General features: G+C 41.1%; 1 protein-coding gene across 5 annotated transcripts; it reads left to right on the top strand.

Moving 5' to 3' along the window:
* Nucleotides 1-93: 93 nt before the first annotated feature.
* LOC114852989 (NEDD4-like E3 ubiquitin-protein ligase WWP1) lies at nt 94-16,719 on the top strand. Of its 5 annotated transcripts, XM_055508042.1 has the most exons (27): nt 94-339; nt 1,931-1,985; nt 2,339-2,401; nt 3,533-3,584; nt 3,797-3,875; nt 4,107-4,245; nt 5,133-5,257; nt 5,565-5,717; nt 5,838-5,910; nt 7,030-7,211; nt 7,943-8,363; nt 8,554-8,649; nt 8,882-9,056; nt 9,569-9,623; nt 9,937-10,021; nt 10,233-10,361; nt 10,604-10,676; nt 10,779-10,850; nt 11,000-11,088; nt 11,242-11,401; nt 11,514-11,647; nt 12,239-12,379; nt 12,463-12,583; nt 12,755-12,859; nt 13,018-13,114; nt 13,897-13,969; nt 14,787-16,719. In XM_055508042.1, exons 5-27 carry the CDS (start codon nt 3,806-3,808, stop codon nt 14,884-14,886), a joined length of 2,868 nt encoding a protein of 955 aa, XP_055364017.1. In that variant the 5' UTR covers nt 94-339; nt 1,931-1,985; nt 2,339-2,401; nt 3,533-3,584; nt 3,797-3,805; the 3' UTR covers nt 14,887-16,719. The 5 variants fall into 5 exon arrangements, with proteins under 5 accessions (XP_055364017.1, XP_029001586.1, XP_029001592.1 ...); XM_029145753.3 differs by lacking the exon at nt 2,339-2,401; XM_029145754.3 differs by lacking the exons at nt 94-339; nt 2,339-2,401 and adding an exon at nt 348-475.
* Nucleotides 16,720-16,880: the final 161 nt, after the last annotated feature.

Raw genomic sequence — 16,880 nt, 5'->3', positions numbered from 1 at the left:
TACTGCGTTAATACACATATAGTGGAACCATCCGATCTCTTACAACTTTCAGTGCACCGAACCAGGGAATAAATGCGCGCGGCTGAAGGACGCAGGAGCGCACGTGAAGCAGCGAGCCGCAGGCTGAGCCGCGCGTCCGTCCCGTCTATTACACAGCAGTATTTTGGGTGGCGCGCCGCCCGACCGCTTTGCTGCTCCGAGCTCTCCGCGCGGACATGGCACGAGACCCGTAGCGGAGCGCGGGGCCCCGGACGGTTTGGTCTACCGACACCGACGACCGTGACGCCAGAGAACCGCGGCGACATCGGAGGGGAAGAACGGAGCGGAACAGCGGCGACGGTGAGGCGACGGCTGCGTGCGCGATTTCCACCGCCGATAACGCGGCGGCTTGTCAAAAAAAATGTCAGTTTGAGCTGGTCCGCGATCGGGCGAAGTGTCCGCACAGCTGCGTGACGGCGGACAACTAGCGAAGCTGGTATGTAGGTTCAGTTGGTCCACGAGACAACTAGCTGGCAGTAATGTGATGGTAGCTAACATTAACTTGGTTAACTTTGTCTGGTTAGCTGCTAAACTGGCCTTGTCTGCTCCGCCGCCGCCGCCGAGTTCCACCATGAACGAAGACCACACGTTTTGCTTAGCGTTTTATTTAGTGTACACGTTGGTTAGCCCGTTAAACATTGGGACGCCGGTTAGCTCCCACCCGGCAGTCCGGTAACAGGCTGCTTTACCGGTACGTGGGGTTAACTACCTAGCTTTGGTGTTTGTTTTTGTACCGTTAGCTGCCCCGTTAGCTTATTCTTAGCCTAGCTAGCTGCCTTTAGCTTTCCGTGGAGCCCAGCGCTTGAAGCTAGCTCTATGGCTACATCGAGCTACCCACTCTTGTCCGACAGACACCGTACACACACACTGCTTGACATCTGGTTCAATAACGAGTTCATAAGCCATAGGTTATTCATTTTAGATGAATTCTGCGCACAGGCCTGTCGTGGGACCTGCCAGTTAGTGTTAGCTAGCGCTTGTTCACCATGTCAGGAGTTTGTGTTTGTTTACGTGTGGGCAGCCTATGTAACTAGTCGTATTTCTTTATTGATTCTTCTTTGTTTATTTGTTGAATTAAATCGAGCAATGTGGGGCTAGTTGCCAGATACGCTTTTATACGTTTGAAACACCAATTTTAACTAAAATAATTAGTGTTTGGTGTAATAGTGGTGTAACACAGAATGCAACATAACCCTTGTAAGTTGGTCAGGGAAAAGAGGAGGAAAACCTAAATACCTGATAGAAATCCCTGTGAATAAACATTGCTCTCTTGTCTTCTCTTTCTTTTTGTAGATGGATCAAGTGATTTATTCGTTACTCGCTTCTAAAGATTTTCATTAAATTTCACTTAATTTTAATTAGCAGCATGTCCTCACAGCTCAAGTTTGGCACATACTGTCTGTACTGTATTAGTGTCACACTAGGAGGGCGTTACTTACAGGAATTATTTGTCATTTAAACAACAACATTTGCTGGTTGGTTCTGAAACTGTTTCCCTCTCAGTCATACACACTGTTTGCACATTGACCTTTGGAAAGCAGTAGCTGAGGCTTGCCATCTCTGTGTCAAGTATGTGATGTCAACATTAAGTAAGTTGTGAGCTTTGGTTTCTACCTAGACTGAAAACTAGTGTTGTAAAAAGAAACCCCCCTTCCTCCCGTTGTTGTATGGTGTTAATATACTTTTTCTCTTGGAATCTCTTAGTTTCATACTCATATAAAGGCGTTAGGTGGTCTTTGCCGAGTATCTTTCATTTGTCAATGTTTGGAACCAGATGTTCTCATGAATGAAACCATTGCTATAGGTCGGGACATATGCACATACAAACTAATATTTTACTGTTGAATTCAGAGGTGAGTTTACAGACGTGCTGAGCTCTTTTCCATTTCAGTGTAACCATGGGACACGGAGTAGGCTGAGTCAGAAGGTCTAGCAGCAGAGCAGTTGTGAGTATAGTTGTTTTTTTGTTTTTGTTTTTTTACCAGAATACTCTGTGTACAAATGAAATATGCAGAGACAAATCCTACATTCTTGAACCTGTTACAGTTGTCTTGTTTTTGTTCACGAGGCTTTTTATGCACCTGTGGTGTTTAAAAGGAGAGTTAAGTCTTAAGTAAAGACTTAATAGGTAAACCACTCTGACACGGTCACCCCAGATGCTTCGTAGGGCACGCAGTCCCACTCCTGGTGTATGTAGACCTCATTGTGGCAACTGTTGTACACAGTTGTAATATTTAAGTTAGTAGGAAATTGTATATTTAACTTGTGATGAAGGAACTAAACACACTTGATTTTACAGGAACATACCTGGCATACAATTTTTGACCCACAAGAAGGGGGGACTAGCAAAGTGACATGCTTGGTAAAGCTTTTAGAAATCACACAAAGGTCGAAGATTCTTTTGAGGAAATTCTGTCTAAGAGATGAGCTTGGTTGGCCAAAATCACATATACTGTAGCAAATATGTTAAAACATAGTCATAGTCAACTCCAACATTAAGGAACTTTATCATTCAGCAGAAAGCATACTGTATGTTGAAATCAATGTTCTTTAGCCATAAGAATGTTGACTGTAAGTTGACTTAGATTCTTTTAGTCCACACATCAATAATAATGCCCAGTAATTAAAGAATGGGATCTATATTGTCCAACCGCATAGTGTCATGAAGAAATTAGACGCTTTAGAAAACCAACAGTAAATATGTGACGCCGTCTGTATTTGTAGAGCACTCAGAGGAACTCATAATCTAGACAGAGTTTAAAACCCCAGTTAAAGGCAAGCACATCTGCCAATTAGAAATTATATGATTTTACTTTTTAGTTGTACTCTTTTAGTATCTTGTCTGTTGACCAAAGACACTAAATGTAAACAAAAGGAGGGACTGCAATTATAGGACCACCTGTTCTAGCATATTATTCAGTGCTGTAGCTTATGTAGATGGTTGATCAAACATGCAAAAATAATTGTTTCTGGCCTGTCCATGTAACTGTTTATCATGTATTTGTTGAGAACCATAAGCCAGTTGCAGTTAATTTTTCCTTTCTGCTTCAGCGATGTTGAGTTAGTCAGCTTCTGTATCATAAAATACTTGATCCTTACTGGAATCTTTGAGCAGGATCAGGACACAGGGGTTGACTTATATTCTGAAGCTGAGACAAATAATGGTTTTGTTGTGTTCAGCTTGTTATCTGTTGTTTTCAATTTGCATCTATGGATGAGGCTAGCACATCTGACTCTGAACATAGGGTTTCTGTTCTTAAAGTACAGTTAAAAAACAAAACAAATTATTAGGGTTTACCCAAGCTGTTTGTCCTTCCTACATCACAATGCAAGAACTCTATTTGCATAAAAGGGTTGGGTGGATGTTTGAGACTAAAAACGATTTTGATGAGACAGGTGGATCCCAAAAATAACAAAAATGCAACATTTACAGTAGTATTTTACAGAGTACATCTACTATGTATATAATATGTACATCTTTTCAATTTTCTAGAGGAACCATGGGACATGGAGTAGGCTAAGTCCGAAGGTCTAGCAGCACAGCAGTGAGTAGACATGTTTTTGCCACTACTCTATGTATAATTGATGCATTAACAGGATGCAAATCCTGTTTTACTGTACGTGTTGGTTTATACAGAGTTCATAATGAAGTCAATATAGGTTGAAGCTCAGCAGACTATGTCCATACAAATAGCACCAATCTCTTTCTGCTTTTATTTTAATGTTGTATGCTTGATATTTTGTCTGTTACCTAAAGGTGTTTGACATGGCCACGTTCTTATCGAGAGCAGAGTCTAGCCATAACCACAGAGGGGCATCGCCGCTCCATGCCATCGGTGAGTTCAAACAAATCAGTTTATTAATGTTAAACAACTTACAGGCAAAGCATCTTTGATCATTATTAATAACTTATGTTTAACCTGTTGCGTACTGGAACAAGAAAAAACAAAAAGCACAGCAGTGTGTATTGCACTGTGGACTAATATCAGGAGTTGCTGCATGACTAATAGATTCATCTGAACTTTACTTTGATTATGACTTGGCTTTCTTCTTGTTTCTTTCACCAGTTTCCTGTGCCAAAATCAAGAGGAAGAAGAGCCTGTTTGGGGCGGCCATTTATGTGGAGGTGACAGCAGATGAGGAGTCCCGCCGCACATCCAAGTCTCACAGCTCCACCAATCCTAAATGGGACGAGAGACTTACCCTGTAAGAAGCACCATTTTACCTATTCTGTAGTGTTAAACGTGTCACTGTTTTATTGGAAGTGTTTTTAGTTTACAGTATCCAGAATTGTTTTGATTTAGTAGTTGTATTTTGTAAGGCCTGTTACTGGAGGTCTACATGTGCAAGTTAGTGCAGGAAGACACACCTGAACCACTTAGTAAACGTCATAATTTATGCATATTTACTAATATGTTTTGAAAGAATACTATATTATATGTACAGACTGTAGTAGAGGCGAAGTCTAGTTTAATCATTGGTTTAAGAACGGACTTGACCGACACAGACGATCTGCATCAGCCTTACATTTGCAGCATTAGCACCCTGTCATGGTTAGGTTTTATTTCATTTATGCTTGACTAGGATCTGGAAATTAGAGTCAGTTCTCTCACAGAATATACCTGATTTAAAAACACCTTAAGTAAATCATATGATAATTATTTGTACAAAGGATGATGTTCTACAACAACATAGAGGTCTTTGTTGAGCCAGTAGCAGAGCCAGAAGGATGAACGTTACACTGCATTCTGGCTTCTCAGTAGTGTTGCCAAATGCTGGAGGCATATCATTGCAAATGCTAATTGTCTTGATTGGGTTATTAATGCTGACAAGCCAGAGCAGTTCTATATTTGTAATCTTTGCTTTGCACCATGGGTCCTACAGCACATACAGACCTTAGTCTATCATTCTAGATATTTCTCTTTATGCTGATGTTCTCAATAGGCAACACGATGACTATGATGTGTAGTTGTGTAAGGCAGTGCTATTTTTGACTGTTTTTGTTATCCGTCTTCTAATGACTGTAAATTTGTGTTTTTTGTATTCACATCTAAGTTTATGTCACATGTATGTTTGTCTGTTGCTGACTGTAGGAATGTAACACCGTGCACACAGTTAGATTTCAAGGTATGGAGTCACCACACCCTGAAAGCAGATGCCTTGCTGGGAAGAGCCACTCTGGACCTAATACAAGCATTGGAGCGGCATGACAGGAAATGTATGATGAACCTACATCAAACATAAAGAATACTATAGTACAAGGAGTGCTCATGTGTTTAATACTTGTATGGCCCAGTTAAGAGACAGCAGCACATTTATTGAGATATTTTACAAAACATGTCTATACCATGAAAACCTTTTAATGTTGACTTTTAAAACCTGATTAACATAACTGTGTTAATGTGAACGTGAACCACTAAGGTTTATCAGTTTTCATCGATTTTATTTTAATGGCAGAAGTATTAATGAAATATTTCTTGCTTTACCAGTTGACTGAAATATATCTTTTGTAATATCTCATACAGTGGAGAATGTTAAGGAGGTGCTAAAGCTGAGTGTGGAGCAGAAGGGAGCTGCGGTACCCACAGGGGAGCTGACTGTCTACCTAGATGGGCTGACTATCACTGAACAGGATGAACTGGCACCACTGACTAATGGAAATGCAGCAAATGGCAACAGTGAGTATATGTTGGGTTTGTCATGGAGAAACACAATAATAACTTTACTTTCATATGGATTCAAAATAGCACAGCGCTGTCAGCCAGGCCCCTTATATTTGGGATTTTTATCTTTTCTAGAGCTCCAACAAAATGGCAATGCCACCCATGAAAATGGAGACTCATCCTCCTCTTCCTCAAGGGCAGCCAACAGGTAAACAAGCTGAACAATCCAAATATGTTCAGTAACCTAGTTCCATATGTTCGATGAGGAAGATTATTTCTGGTCCTGACTGTTGACCTGTTTAGAACAATTCATTCAACCCATAAAGAGGGATGTACAGTGTGAAGTAACAGGAAAGATTCTCTTTTTTTGGGTTGTTTTTTGTGACTAGCATTTAGAAATGCTTTAAAGATTTCTGTGACAGTTTCTCAGTTTCCATCACCTACTTTAAACCCTTGTTCCCCTTGACCGAGTGGAGTGGGGGTTCAGAGGGCTGTCTGACTTCTCTGCTTTACATGGATAAATCAAACTTAATGTTGTCCCTCAGTTTCAGTTTTTGGAGTACTCAAGACAGATACATTAGGAAAGGTTGCAGGCCTGAGAAGTCTTTGGCTAGTTACTGTATTTTGTGTTGCTTCACTACATGCGATTAAAGACTAAGCTCCTCCATGCTGTCTGCAGGAAGCAAAGGAATACTGCTAAAACTGGATTTTTTGACTTTCAGCATACCGTTTCATCCTAACAGCCCACTAGCCTTTTACATTTAGCTGAACAGTCTAGATCAAAATATTAAAACTAACGGCAATAACCAGCCCCTGAAGGCTTTATAATAGATATACAATTTATGGTGGCATCATCTATTCTCGTGGCTTACTGGACCATGGACATTAATGTACCGTATTAAAAGCTTTTATGGGTTGTGATTATGCTGAGTAATAAAATACAAAAATCGATTAAGTTGTCTACACAAACTCCTTTTTGTTAGTTGGGAATGTGAGAACAGTGTTTTCTTATTTCATTCTGAATTCTCACCTTTACCCTTTTTTAACCATGACTTGAGTCACAGGGTAGGTTCGTATTGGTTTTAGTGCTGGTCTGTCTGTGGCCTGGCTCACAAAAGGGCCTTTTTAACTTGGTCCATTACATCACCATGCCATCCTATGATGTGCCTATTCCTACAAGACAATAGTCTCAATGTCACAAGGCTCTTTTGATCTTGCACAGTAGCACATATAGCTCATTCTTAGTGAATGCTTATTTTAAACTGGCTGTAAATCGTAATAAAACTAACTCTGTTTTCTATTGAACCTTTTGCGTTTTCCTATAAAGCACAGTTAATGGTGCAGAATTGGGCCCAAGATCAGGTTCCTGTTCCACCTCCAGTGGCACGGATGGTCAGTTACCTTCTAGCTCCTGCAGCCCTGCCCTTGGTCACGTTGTCAATGGAGACACCACAGCCAACTCCACCCCTGTTCGTCAACCCTCAGACAGCGACACGGAGAGCAGGACAGGTGAGTAAGATATAAAACCTACAGGATGTTTACTAGTTTTGTGTACTATTTTCTAAATGTTAATATCACTTAATGTGTAGCTTCTGCTGAAGATGGAGTAATGCACATCACTACCAGTCCACCTCAGTTATACATGAGCACATTTCCAGCAGGTATTCACTGGACCTCAAGCCACTTTAAGTTTGTCATGGTTGACTTGTTCCTAGTGAACAGTAGATTTATCTTAACTGAGGCCTTTAATCTGCTGCTCTCAGCACTTTTGCTCCAGGGAGGAAACAAAAAGAAAAGTGCAGTGCACTGGGTAGGCAGTACCACATGGACGAACATTGAGGTTAAGTAGATACCGTAATATTATTTATTATTATTTCCTGATTCCTGTTAAAAAAAATTACAAAGTGTCCACTGAAAGCAGCAATAACAATATACTTCCATAATGGCCGTTATTATAAAATGTAAAAATAGTTTGGTTTCTTGGCAGAGGTAAAATCTGGTGTGTCGTTCTGCATCTCTATAGGAGCTCACTATTTTGGCTCATTGAATAGTTTAAATTTAGTCATGATGTTTACAGTATGTTTGAGTTTTTGAGTAACATAGGAGAACAGAGAAAACCTGAACCAAGTTTATCAACTTTTGCAGAGCAGTAATGCGCAGTTAACGTACAAACCATTCTTTTCCTAGTCAATTGTTTATGTGGTACTACTGATTATTGCCTCTTTCTGCAATGCCTACAGTCAATGGAGAAACGTGTGAGGCTGACCTGCGGCCGTCATCTGCTACAACAAGTGATGCTCTGCCCCCTAGTGATAACCACGAGGACTACAGTCAAGTGTCTGCTCTTCCAGACCCTGGCACAGCACCAAATGGCACATCTCAAACCCTGGCATCCTCCACTCAGGCCCCAGTCTCCTCTTCTGCTGCTAAGCCCAATGATTCTGCCGGTGCTTCTTCCACATTTACCTCCCCATCACAAGGGGCTACCACCGTGATCACCAACTCCTCATCTTCCTCCTCCTCCTCTCCAGCACTGGGAGAAGTGAATGCTTCAGGAACAGGTGGTGGTAGCAGTAGCAACAGTGCAACTGTAACTACAGATGGGGCAAAGCCAAGACAGCAGGTCCCCAGTGCTGGGTCTTCAGATCCTCTGCCACCAGGGTAAAACTGCTACTGGCTCATATTCGTTTAACATCTGTTTAATCAAAACAGTAACTACTATGTGAAATGTCAATATTAAAGTTTTGCTCTAGCCAAAATAGGTTTAGTGTCAGACAAAGCAAGATGTAATATCTCCTCACAGTGCATGTGAAGCTCTTTTGTTTGAAGTCTGCCTTATTTTGTTTTCTAGGTGGGAGCAAAGAAAAGACCCTCATGGTAGAACTTACTATGTAGACCACAACACCAGGACTACTACATGGGAAAGACCACAGCCACTACCACCAGGGTTAGTGTCTGTTACCATAGCAGCTTTCTTTGCTTTTTCCTGTCTTTATTCAGTATATTCCTCGCTACAGGCTGAGACCCATTAGCTGCACTTACATATGTTGGAACATTTCGATTTAATTAAAATGTCCCATCCATTTGTTTACATTTATTAACTTTGGACTCACTGTCTACCTTAGCAACCTACCCCTTAGTCTAAATATGTGGTTCTTTTGTTGTTTATCTTTCTGTAGTTGGGAGCGCAGAGTGGATGACCGGGGACGGATCTATTATGTGGACCACAACACCCGTACTACCACGTGGCAGCGTCCAACTATGGAATCAGTCCGCAACTTTGAGCAGTGGCAGAGCCAGCGCAGCCAGCTACAGGGAGCTATGCACCAGTTTAACCAGAGATACCTCTACTCTGTAAGAACATCCGCCATGCTTACTCTCCTTCCTCTTATTCGCTTCTCATCCCCAAGTATTGAGGGATGAGAAGAGGAAACATTAATTCTAAAGTAACTCTGGTGTTAGGTAAATATAAAACTTTTGTCACCAATAAAAGAACACTTTCTTAGATGCTGTCATTTAACGATTTGCATAGTTCTTTGTCAGACTAATCGGTGGTATCATTCTTTTTTTTTTTTTTTTTTTTTTATTTAAAGCCAAGTTTTAAACAACAAGAAAGTCAAACTTTCACATTTGAAAATGTGCTGCAGTAGTGTAGTAGTATATAGCTTCCTTGGTCCAACAGAAACATGCACAAGATCTAAGGTTAGTAAGTTATTAGACTTAGGTTTAATGTTAAGGTTCTTCAGTACATATAAAATTGTGTGATATTTCAATTGATTTGCATTATTATTTAAATGTATTAATTGTTGCGATTCCTTTCTTTTAGTAATTTATTGGCTCTCAATGTGTTCATCCCTTATTTCCAGGCATCGATGATGTCGGCTGAAAATGATCCTCTTGGCCCATTACCTCCTGGTTGGGGTAAGTGTATATTCTTCTGGTATGTGTCAGAATCAAACACAGAAATCTTGGTATAATGTACATTGTACATACTTCCTGGCCATAATTTAGGTTTATTTTAATTTAAGTTTTGTTGAACCTACTTTTCTTAAAGGTTCACACTGTTTTCTTCTCACCATTCTCACCATTATTTTGAATCTTGTTTAGTAATATCTTAGCCTTAGTAGAGTAGATTCTAGCAATAGCCAGCAATCATGGTAATGTAGCGTGCGCTGCAATCTGATGTGGCTAAGGGTGCATTCTGTTCTTTAAACACTTCGCTTTTGTGTTTTAGAGAGGCGTGTGGACTCCAATGACCGGGTCTATTTTGTCAACCATAACACCAAGACAACGCAGTGGGAAGACCCTCGGACCCAAGGGTGAGCTCTGCATAACAAAAACTACGTAGCTAAAAGTTGAGGAAGTTCATCAGACTCTAAATCTGATTTATTGTACTTGCAGTCGACACATTCAACTGCTCTGGCACATTTAGATGTGTTCACTGCTGTAAAATCAAACTCTAAGGGAAACGCTACAGTTTCATTGTTTTCCTTTAGTAGTCCAAATGTACACTTTACTCTGTTGGTGCAGGCTACAGAATGAGGATCCTCTGCCTGAAGGTTGGGAGATCCGGTACACGAGAGAAGGAGTTCGTTACTTTGTGGATCATAACACCCGCACCACCACCTTCAATGACCCCCGTACTGGAAAGTCCTCTGTGTAAGAATGCAGACTTTTCTTGTTGGTGTGTCCTAACTCTTTAGCTGTAGTATATCTTTCTGTGTTCACCTACAGAAAAACATACTGTGCACTGATTCAGGAGAATTATTCCTTTTATTTGACAGTTTACACCGACTTAAAAACATCCTAGAGCATCCCTCATAAATATATTTTTTAAATTATACTGTGTGTTACTTCGTAGCTTAACTTAACTTATACCCTTTTTATTTTTTTTTGGTCAGCACCAAAGGCCCTCAGATCGCTTATGAGCGCAGCTTCAGATGGAAGCTCGCCCATTTCCGTTATTTGTGTCAGGTAGGTGTTTTTTTTTCGTTTATTCTTTTTTTTACGTATTGTAACACATTTTAATACCTTGATTTGATCTGGACATCAACCTGTTGTCTTTTATCTCCTCAGTCTAATGCGCTCCCTAGCCATGTGAAAATCACAGTCTCCAGACAGACATTATTTGAAGACTCTTTCCAACAAGTGAGAACCCCTTAAACACTGCGTGATTCTACTTTATACTGATGTTATGCAGCATATTCATTAAAAAAGACATTGAAGTGTTGAGCTAGTGTCTATACTCTCATTCATACCATTTATTTGAATCTGGGACTGCTGTGCTTGTCTTTCAGATTATGGCCCTGAAGCCTTATGACCTGAGGAGAAGACTGTATGTCATCTTTAGAGGCGAGGAAGGTCTTGACTATGGCGGATTAGCTCGGTAATCTAGACAAATGTTGATCTTCATTAACCTTAGAGACACCAGCTTGTACAGTACAACTTGCACAGTAACAACCCTAGTTCTTGCCAGAGGCACAGACCATTTTCTCTGGTGCTCCTGTTAATTCTGTTTGTTCTGAACTTCACCTTTCAGAGAATGGTTCTTCTTGTTGTCCCATGAAGTGCTGAATCCCATGTACTGTCTGTTTGAGTATGCCGGAAAGAGTAACTACTGCCTGCAGATCAACCCGGCATCTGCCATCAACCCAGACCACCTCTCCTACTTCTGCTTCATAGGGCGCTTCATTGCAATGGCAAGTTCACATTGGTCCTGACACATGACCACACACACACACACACACACACACACACACACACACACACTGTAGAGTAAAAAAACTAATTGTCTTTATATTTGTTTTACAGGCACTTTTCCACGGCAAGTTTATTGACACAGGCTTTTCTCTGCCTTTTTACAAACGCATGCTAAACAAGAAGCTAATCCTGAAAGATCTCGAATCCATTGACCCAGAATTCTACAACTCACTCATTTGGATCAGGTAATTCTTTGGTTGGATGGTTATTTGTCTTTACTTGACAGCAGAGGGCAGTAATATAATAATATATATTATATATAAGCAATAATATGGACCCAGCTCAGAACACTTGTGAAAAACCTACCTCGATCAGATTCATCAGAATTGAGCGTGCTTACCTACAATGTTAATTTGGCCAGTGGAGCCAGCAGTGTGGAATAGAACATTAGATCAATATTTATGTACCAAGATTGAATGGGTGGTCATAAAAACACAATACAGATACACCATCTGTAGTGCGTTGACTTGACACTCAACTGATTCACTCGCCAATCTGCCAGGGGTCCCCCTTCCAGTATGATGAGGAAGGATGGGTGAGGGTTGGGGGCTTTTTCTCCTTCTCTCTTAGCTTTTTCACATGTTTTTTTATGTGCTTTAAAAGTTTTGTGTATTGAAGCCTTTTTACAAGTTATATATCTGAAAATATAGCCACACAGTGCTTCTTTGATTCTTTTATTCAGCATCTCATTGCTTTGTTATCCGTCAGTATTGGCACTGTCAGTATTTGGATTGAAATGCTGAGCACTAACTGCAGCATGATCATGATCTTCCCAGAGACAACAACATTGAAGAATGTGCTCTTGAGATGTACTTCTCTGTGGATATGGAGATACTGGGGAAAATTACATCTCATGACCTCAAACCTGATGGCGCCAATGTCCTAGTGACTGAGGAGAACAAGGAGGAGTATATCAGGTTCTGACTTTTACTGTTTTGTCATGAAAGCCAAAATCTTGTCCTTTTGAATAAACTTATTGCGTTTTTTGTCTGGCTCTTAGTCTAATGGCAGAATGGAGGTTCTCCCGCGGGGTAGAGGGTCAGACCAAAGCTTTTCTGGATGGCTTCAATGAGGTTGTTCCGCTTCAGTGGCTCCAGTATTTTGATGAAAAGGAGTTGGAGGTGAGCCACAGTGAAAGTATAGGGATGTTTGTTTCTTACTGCATCTCTCTCATGTCATTTCACAGATCTGACTCATTATTTATAAAAATTTCCTAGAAGATCAGAGTCGATATTGGTAAAAACATCTGGTATGTCATTTTGACAGTTAAGGGACTTTGTGTGTTGTCCCAGGTGATGCTGTGTGGTATGCAGGAGGTCGACCTGCAGGACTGGCAGAGGAACACCGTGTATCGCCACTATACTAGGAACAGCAAACAGATCATCTGGTTCTGGCAGGTAAAACCTCACACTACTTCTGTTGGTATTCATGAAGATATGTTCCTTGCGTTTTAGCTCAAAGAGTGCAGTGGATGCTGACACACACTGCTCCGAACTGTTTGTCGTTAAATTTCTATGTGTTTCTCTTTTTTTGTTTCTTACTTTCTCCCCTGCAGCTGGTAAAAGAAGTGGACAATGAAGTGCGGTTGCGACTCATGCAGTTTGTTACTGGGACCTGCCGGCTTCCTCTGGGTGGATTTGCTGAGCTCATGGGTCAGTGATGGACACAGATGTTGACTTGTACACATAAATATGATATAATGTTTTGTATGAGCACACGCATTAATTAATGTTTTACTTAGCCAATCCTAAATATGTGTGCTGTTGCTGTGTTGGTGGACAGGTTGAGTTTTTACTTTGGGGGGGGGTGCAGCCAGCTGCTGAAACCAAGCAAATCAGTTAAGCAAACATTCGGTGCAAAATAAATAAGTAGGGATGTACCGTACCTTAAGCTGACACATTCATAACTAAACAACTGCTGTACTGTGGTTTACCTTGGAGATTAATACTAATACCAATAATAGCGTTAAGGTGTGTGCACATACTCATACAAACATGTCCCACTACAAGGTTAGTAAAGCTGTAGCTTAACATTGTTCACCCAAAGAGTGAGGCAGACGTGAGGCAGAGCTGCAGCAGCCACAGGGACAGCACCCGAGGTCAGAGTGGGCCACCGTGGGTCAACGCTGTCCGCCCATGAGAACCAGGGGAAACACTCCCCCCGCTGGGAGGTTTGGCCTGAGAGAGTGGAGCCCAAGGACCCACGGCCCCTAGGGAGCCCGCTAGGAGATGCGGGCTCCAGAGCGGGGCCTACCCCATCGGCCGGACCATATCCCCTGGCACCACATCAGGCCCGCAGCACAAGGCCAGCGATTGGTGGGGGCTGGCAAAAAAAGAGACCCCCCCAAGCAGTGGATCCTCGTACCCTGGGCGGAAAACGGGAGGATACACGTTTAAACAGCTGTCTAATCATCCCATTCACTTGTGCATTACAGGAAGTAACGGACCCCAGAAGTTCTGCATTGAGAAGGTGGGGAAGGACACGTGGCTTCCTCGGAGCCACACCTGGTGAGTGGCCTGTCTGACCTCTGCCTTATTAAACTATAATTTTAATGATGGTTGACATAAACATAAGTAAATTACTGACTGATTTTGCCACTATGCGAGCTGTCCCAATGTGTAAATATGCACATAAAGCAGATCATAGTGAACACGTTGGCCACTCTGTCTGGCAAGGCATATAATAAGAGTCCACAGTTTGGGAAAGAAACACAAGCCTGTATATTGGTCTTGTTTTGGACTTCATTGAAACTGCCATTGTAACGTCATCAACCATTTTTAATACATTTATTATAATACATAATTCATATTACTTATTTATTTTCATTTCACTGAGTCTGGGCTACAGTAAATCAAGCTGGGACACACGGATAACAGAATACGTCTCCATGGTAACTAGGCTGTATTTAAATGATCCTGCTTTTGTGCAATCACAACTCCCTAATGTTTGTTTTGAGGATTATCTTTCTAGAAAACTACTTAAAAGAGCTCAAGTGCGAGAACCTAGAATAATTCTGTTTTACTCCAAATCAATTTGTAGTGGTGAATGTAGGCAAAATTCTAAAACTGTAGAAGCCTAACTATATATGTGTTACTGTTTCAGTGTGTGGTGCTCAGTGTTTGTTTGGCCTAATACTACTGATGGTTCTGTAGCAAGAAATTCAGGTTTAGAGAGTTCTAATACATGTTCGTACATCCATTGACAGGATAAAAAACATGTGCATCTGCTATGTTGTACTGCGTTAAACCGTTCTACTGTACAGTTACGGACTACTAAACGCAGGTCTTCACACTACTAATTGGGTGTGTGTGTGTGTTTCCTCAGTTTTAACCGTCTGGACCTGCCTCCCTACAAAAGCTACGAACAGCTGAAGGAGAAGCTGCTCTTTGCCATCGAGGAAACTGAAGGATTTGGACAGGAGTAGAGGGAGGGGATGCGCTCGTATTTTCTCTCCCTCCCGCTATTTTTTTCCAGCCAAGTTAAATAAACAAAAAACAAATTGCACAAGATTAACCACCAATGTATATAAGCTATTTTGTCATCCTAAACCAAATCTTACTTTGCAGCAGTTTCCTTCTCTAGCCCATTACACAATGCCCTATCATGAAATATGCAAGCATTTGTATTTGTCTGTTTAAAACAGCAGTCATGAATATTTAAAAAAGTAATTCCTCCTCACTGCTGACTGGCTTTTTAAAAACCAGCCTTAAAGTGCTTTTGAGAGGATTTTATAGCTGAAGCTCAATCTTCTTTTAAAGCTCTAGTTCTATAGAGCTTTTAAAAGGCAAAGGTAGTTTTGGGATCTGGTGCCTGATTCTGATTTTTCTTTCCGTCATTGGACTCTAATTATTTCAGTTCTCGTACACTTGCATGGCTGCCTCCGAAGAAGAGCAGACTACTGTGGCCCCCCTTCAACACAGACATTTGCATGGATCTGTCTCTAAATGGCCTTTTTTTTTTAAAGCATCCCCATAAAAAGCTTTGATGGACTGTTCTAAGGAAGGTGAAGCTCTCTATACACACATTTTATTTGCATCAATGAGACTGTGGGTTGGATACGGAAAGAAGAACTGTCAGATAAAACTGGTGTCAATGGCTGGAGGACAGTATCAGAAGGGATCGTAGTGAGTATGGGTGAGGACTCCTGAGGTTAAAGCCAAAGACACTGGACATGTGCTGAGTCACACACTCAACATGTTAAAGCATTTAAACACAAAAACTTGTCTCTAATGTCTGATTTTGTTTTTTTTTGAGTACGTCAGATTTGAAAATGGCTTGACTTTATAAAAGCCACAAGTGATGACTTAAACACAATTCTCGGCTCATGTTCAGTGTTTTGGGAATGAAATGCTGTGAATCGGTAAAGGAAGGCTATTAACTTAATTCACATAGAAATGACAAGGCTCCGTTGACGACATACTAACAAGCCACAGGGACTGACAGCAAGTACACCTCACCACTGTTTCCTGGTTTCTCTTCAGCTGCTTCAGAGCCACTCTTTGGGTTTTTTGTTGTTCAGTCACACCTGACTGTTGTTTCTAGACGACAACTCTGGTGCTTATTCTTTCAGTCAGTGGTCTTAAGGCAGGCAACATGTTTTTGAAGTGGCATCAGCGGGGCTCTTTTAGTTTTCTCCAACTTTTTTAAAGTCCACTGTGAACGGTAGGGAGCTGCTTTGGACATTTCTTTTCTTAGGAGCTTGTGAATAGTCAAGTTACCACTTCCCCTGGAATAGACCGGAGGAAGCAACTATATGAAGAGAAGAAACCTTTATCGCAGCAAAAGGAGCAGATGTTGAAGTCACAGCTGCAGAACTTCATTCTGCCTTTTGCATAGACATGTGTAATTAGAAAATCAAGTGTATGTGAATATTCATTGTGTAAAGATAATGAAAATAATAGAGAACTTAAATATAATGAACTCAACAAAGCCGCCACTCCATTAATGGAAATCTGTGATGCCTTGGTTCTTATCAGAAGTAGTTTGAGCGTTTCCGGTTGCCTTTATCGTATCGTCTCCAATAACAGCTGACTGTTGATACTGCAGAGAGGAGTGTGTCTAGTGCGGCGGTGTGGGCATCTGAAGCGCCTCCAAACTGTAACATATCACATGTAGATACACTGTAAACACCAACTACGCTGTACAGAATGGCCCTTTACCAGAAACCATGTGTATAGAAGATTCATTTTTATCTGCTTTCACCCATTTTAATTGAAGAGAGATGGCTTTATGAGAAAAATAAATGTGAATAAACTCCTCCTGTTGTGTTTCTTTGTGTGATCGGGAATCACAACAAACCAACTACATACATCCTGGAACTGATGTTTAATCACGCTGTCCTTACTGTATGCTTTAAATCCAATTCTAGATTAACCTAAATTGATTATGTTGCTGTTTTTCATGTGGACAGAGCAGATA

This window comes from Betta splendens, chromosome 4 (assembly GCF_900634795.4).
Source record: "Betta splendens chromosome 4, fBetSpl5.4, whole genome shotgun sequence".
NCBI lineage: Eukaryota > Metazoa > Chordata > Actinopteri > Anabantiformes > Osphronemidae > Betta > Betta splendens.
The sequence above is the reverse complement of the archived record's forward strand: the minus strand, read 5'-3'. Positions and strand labels throughout refer to the sequence as shown.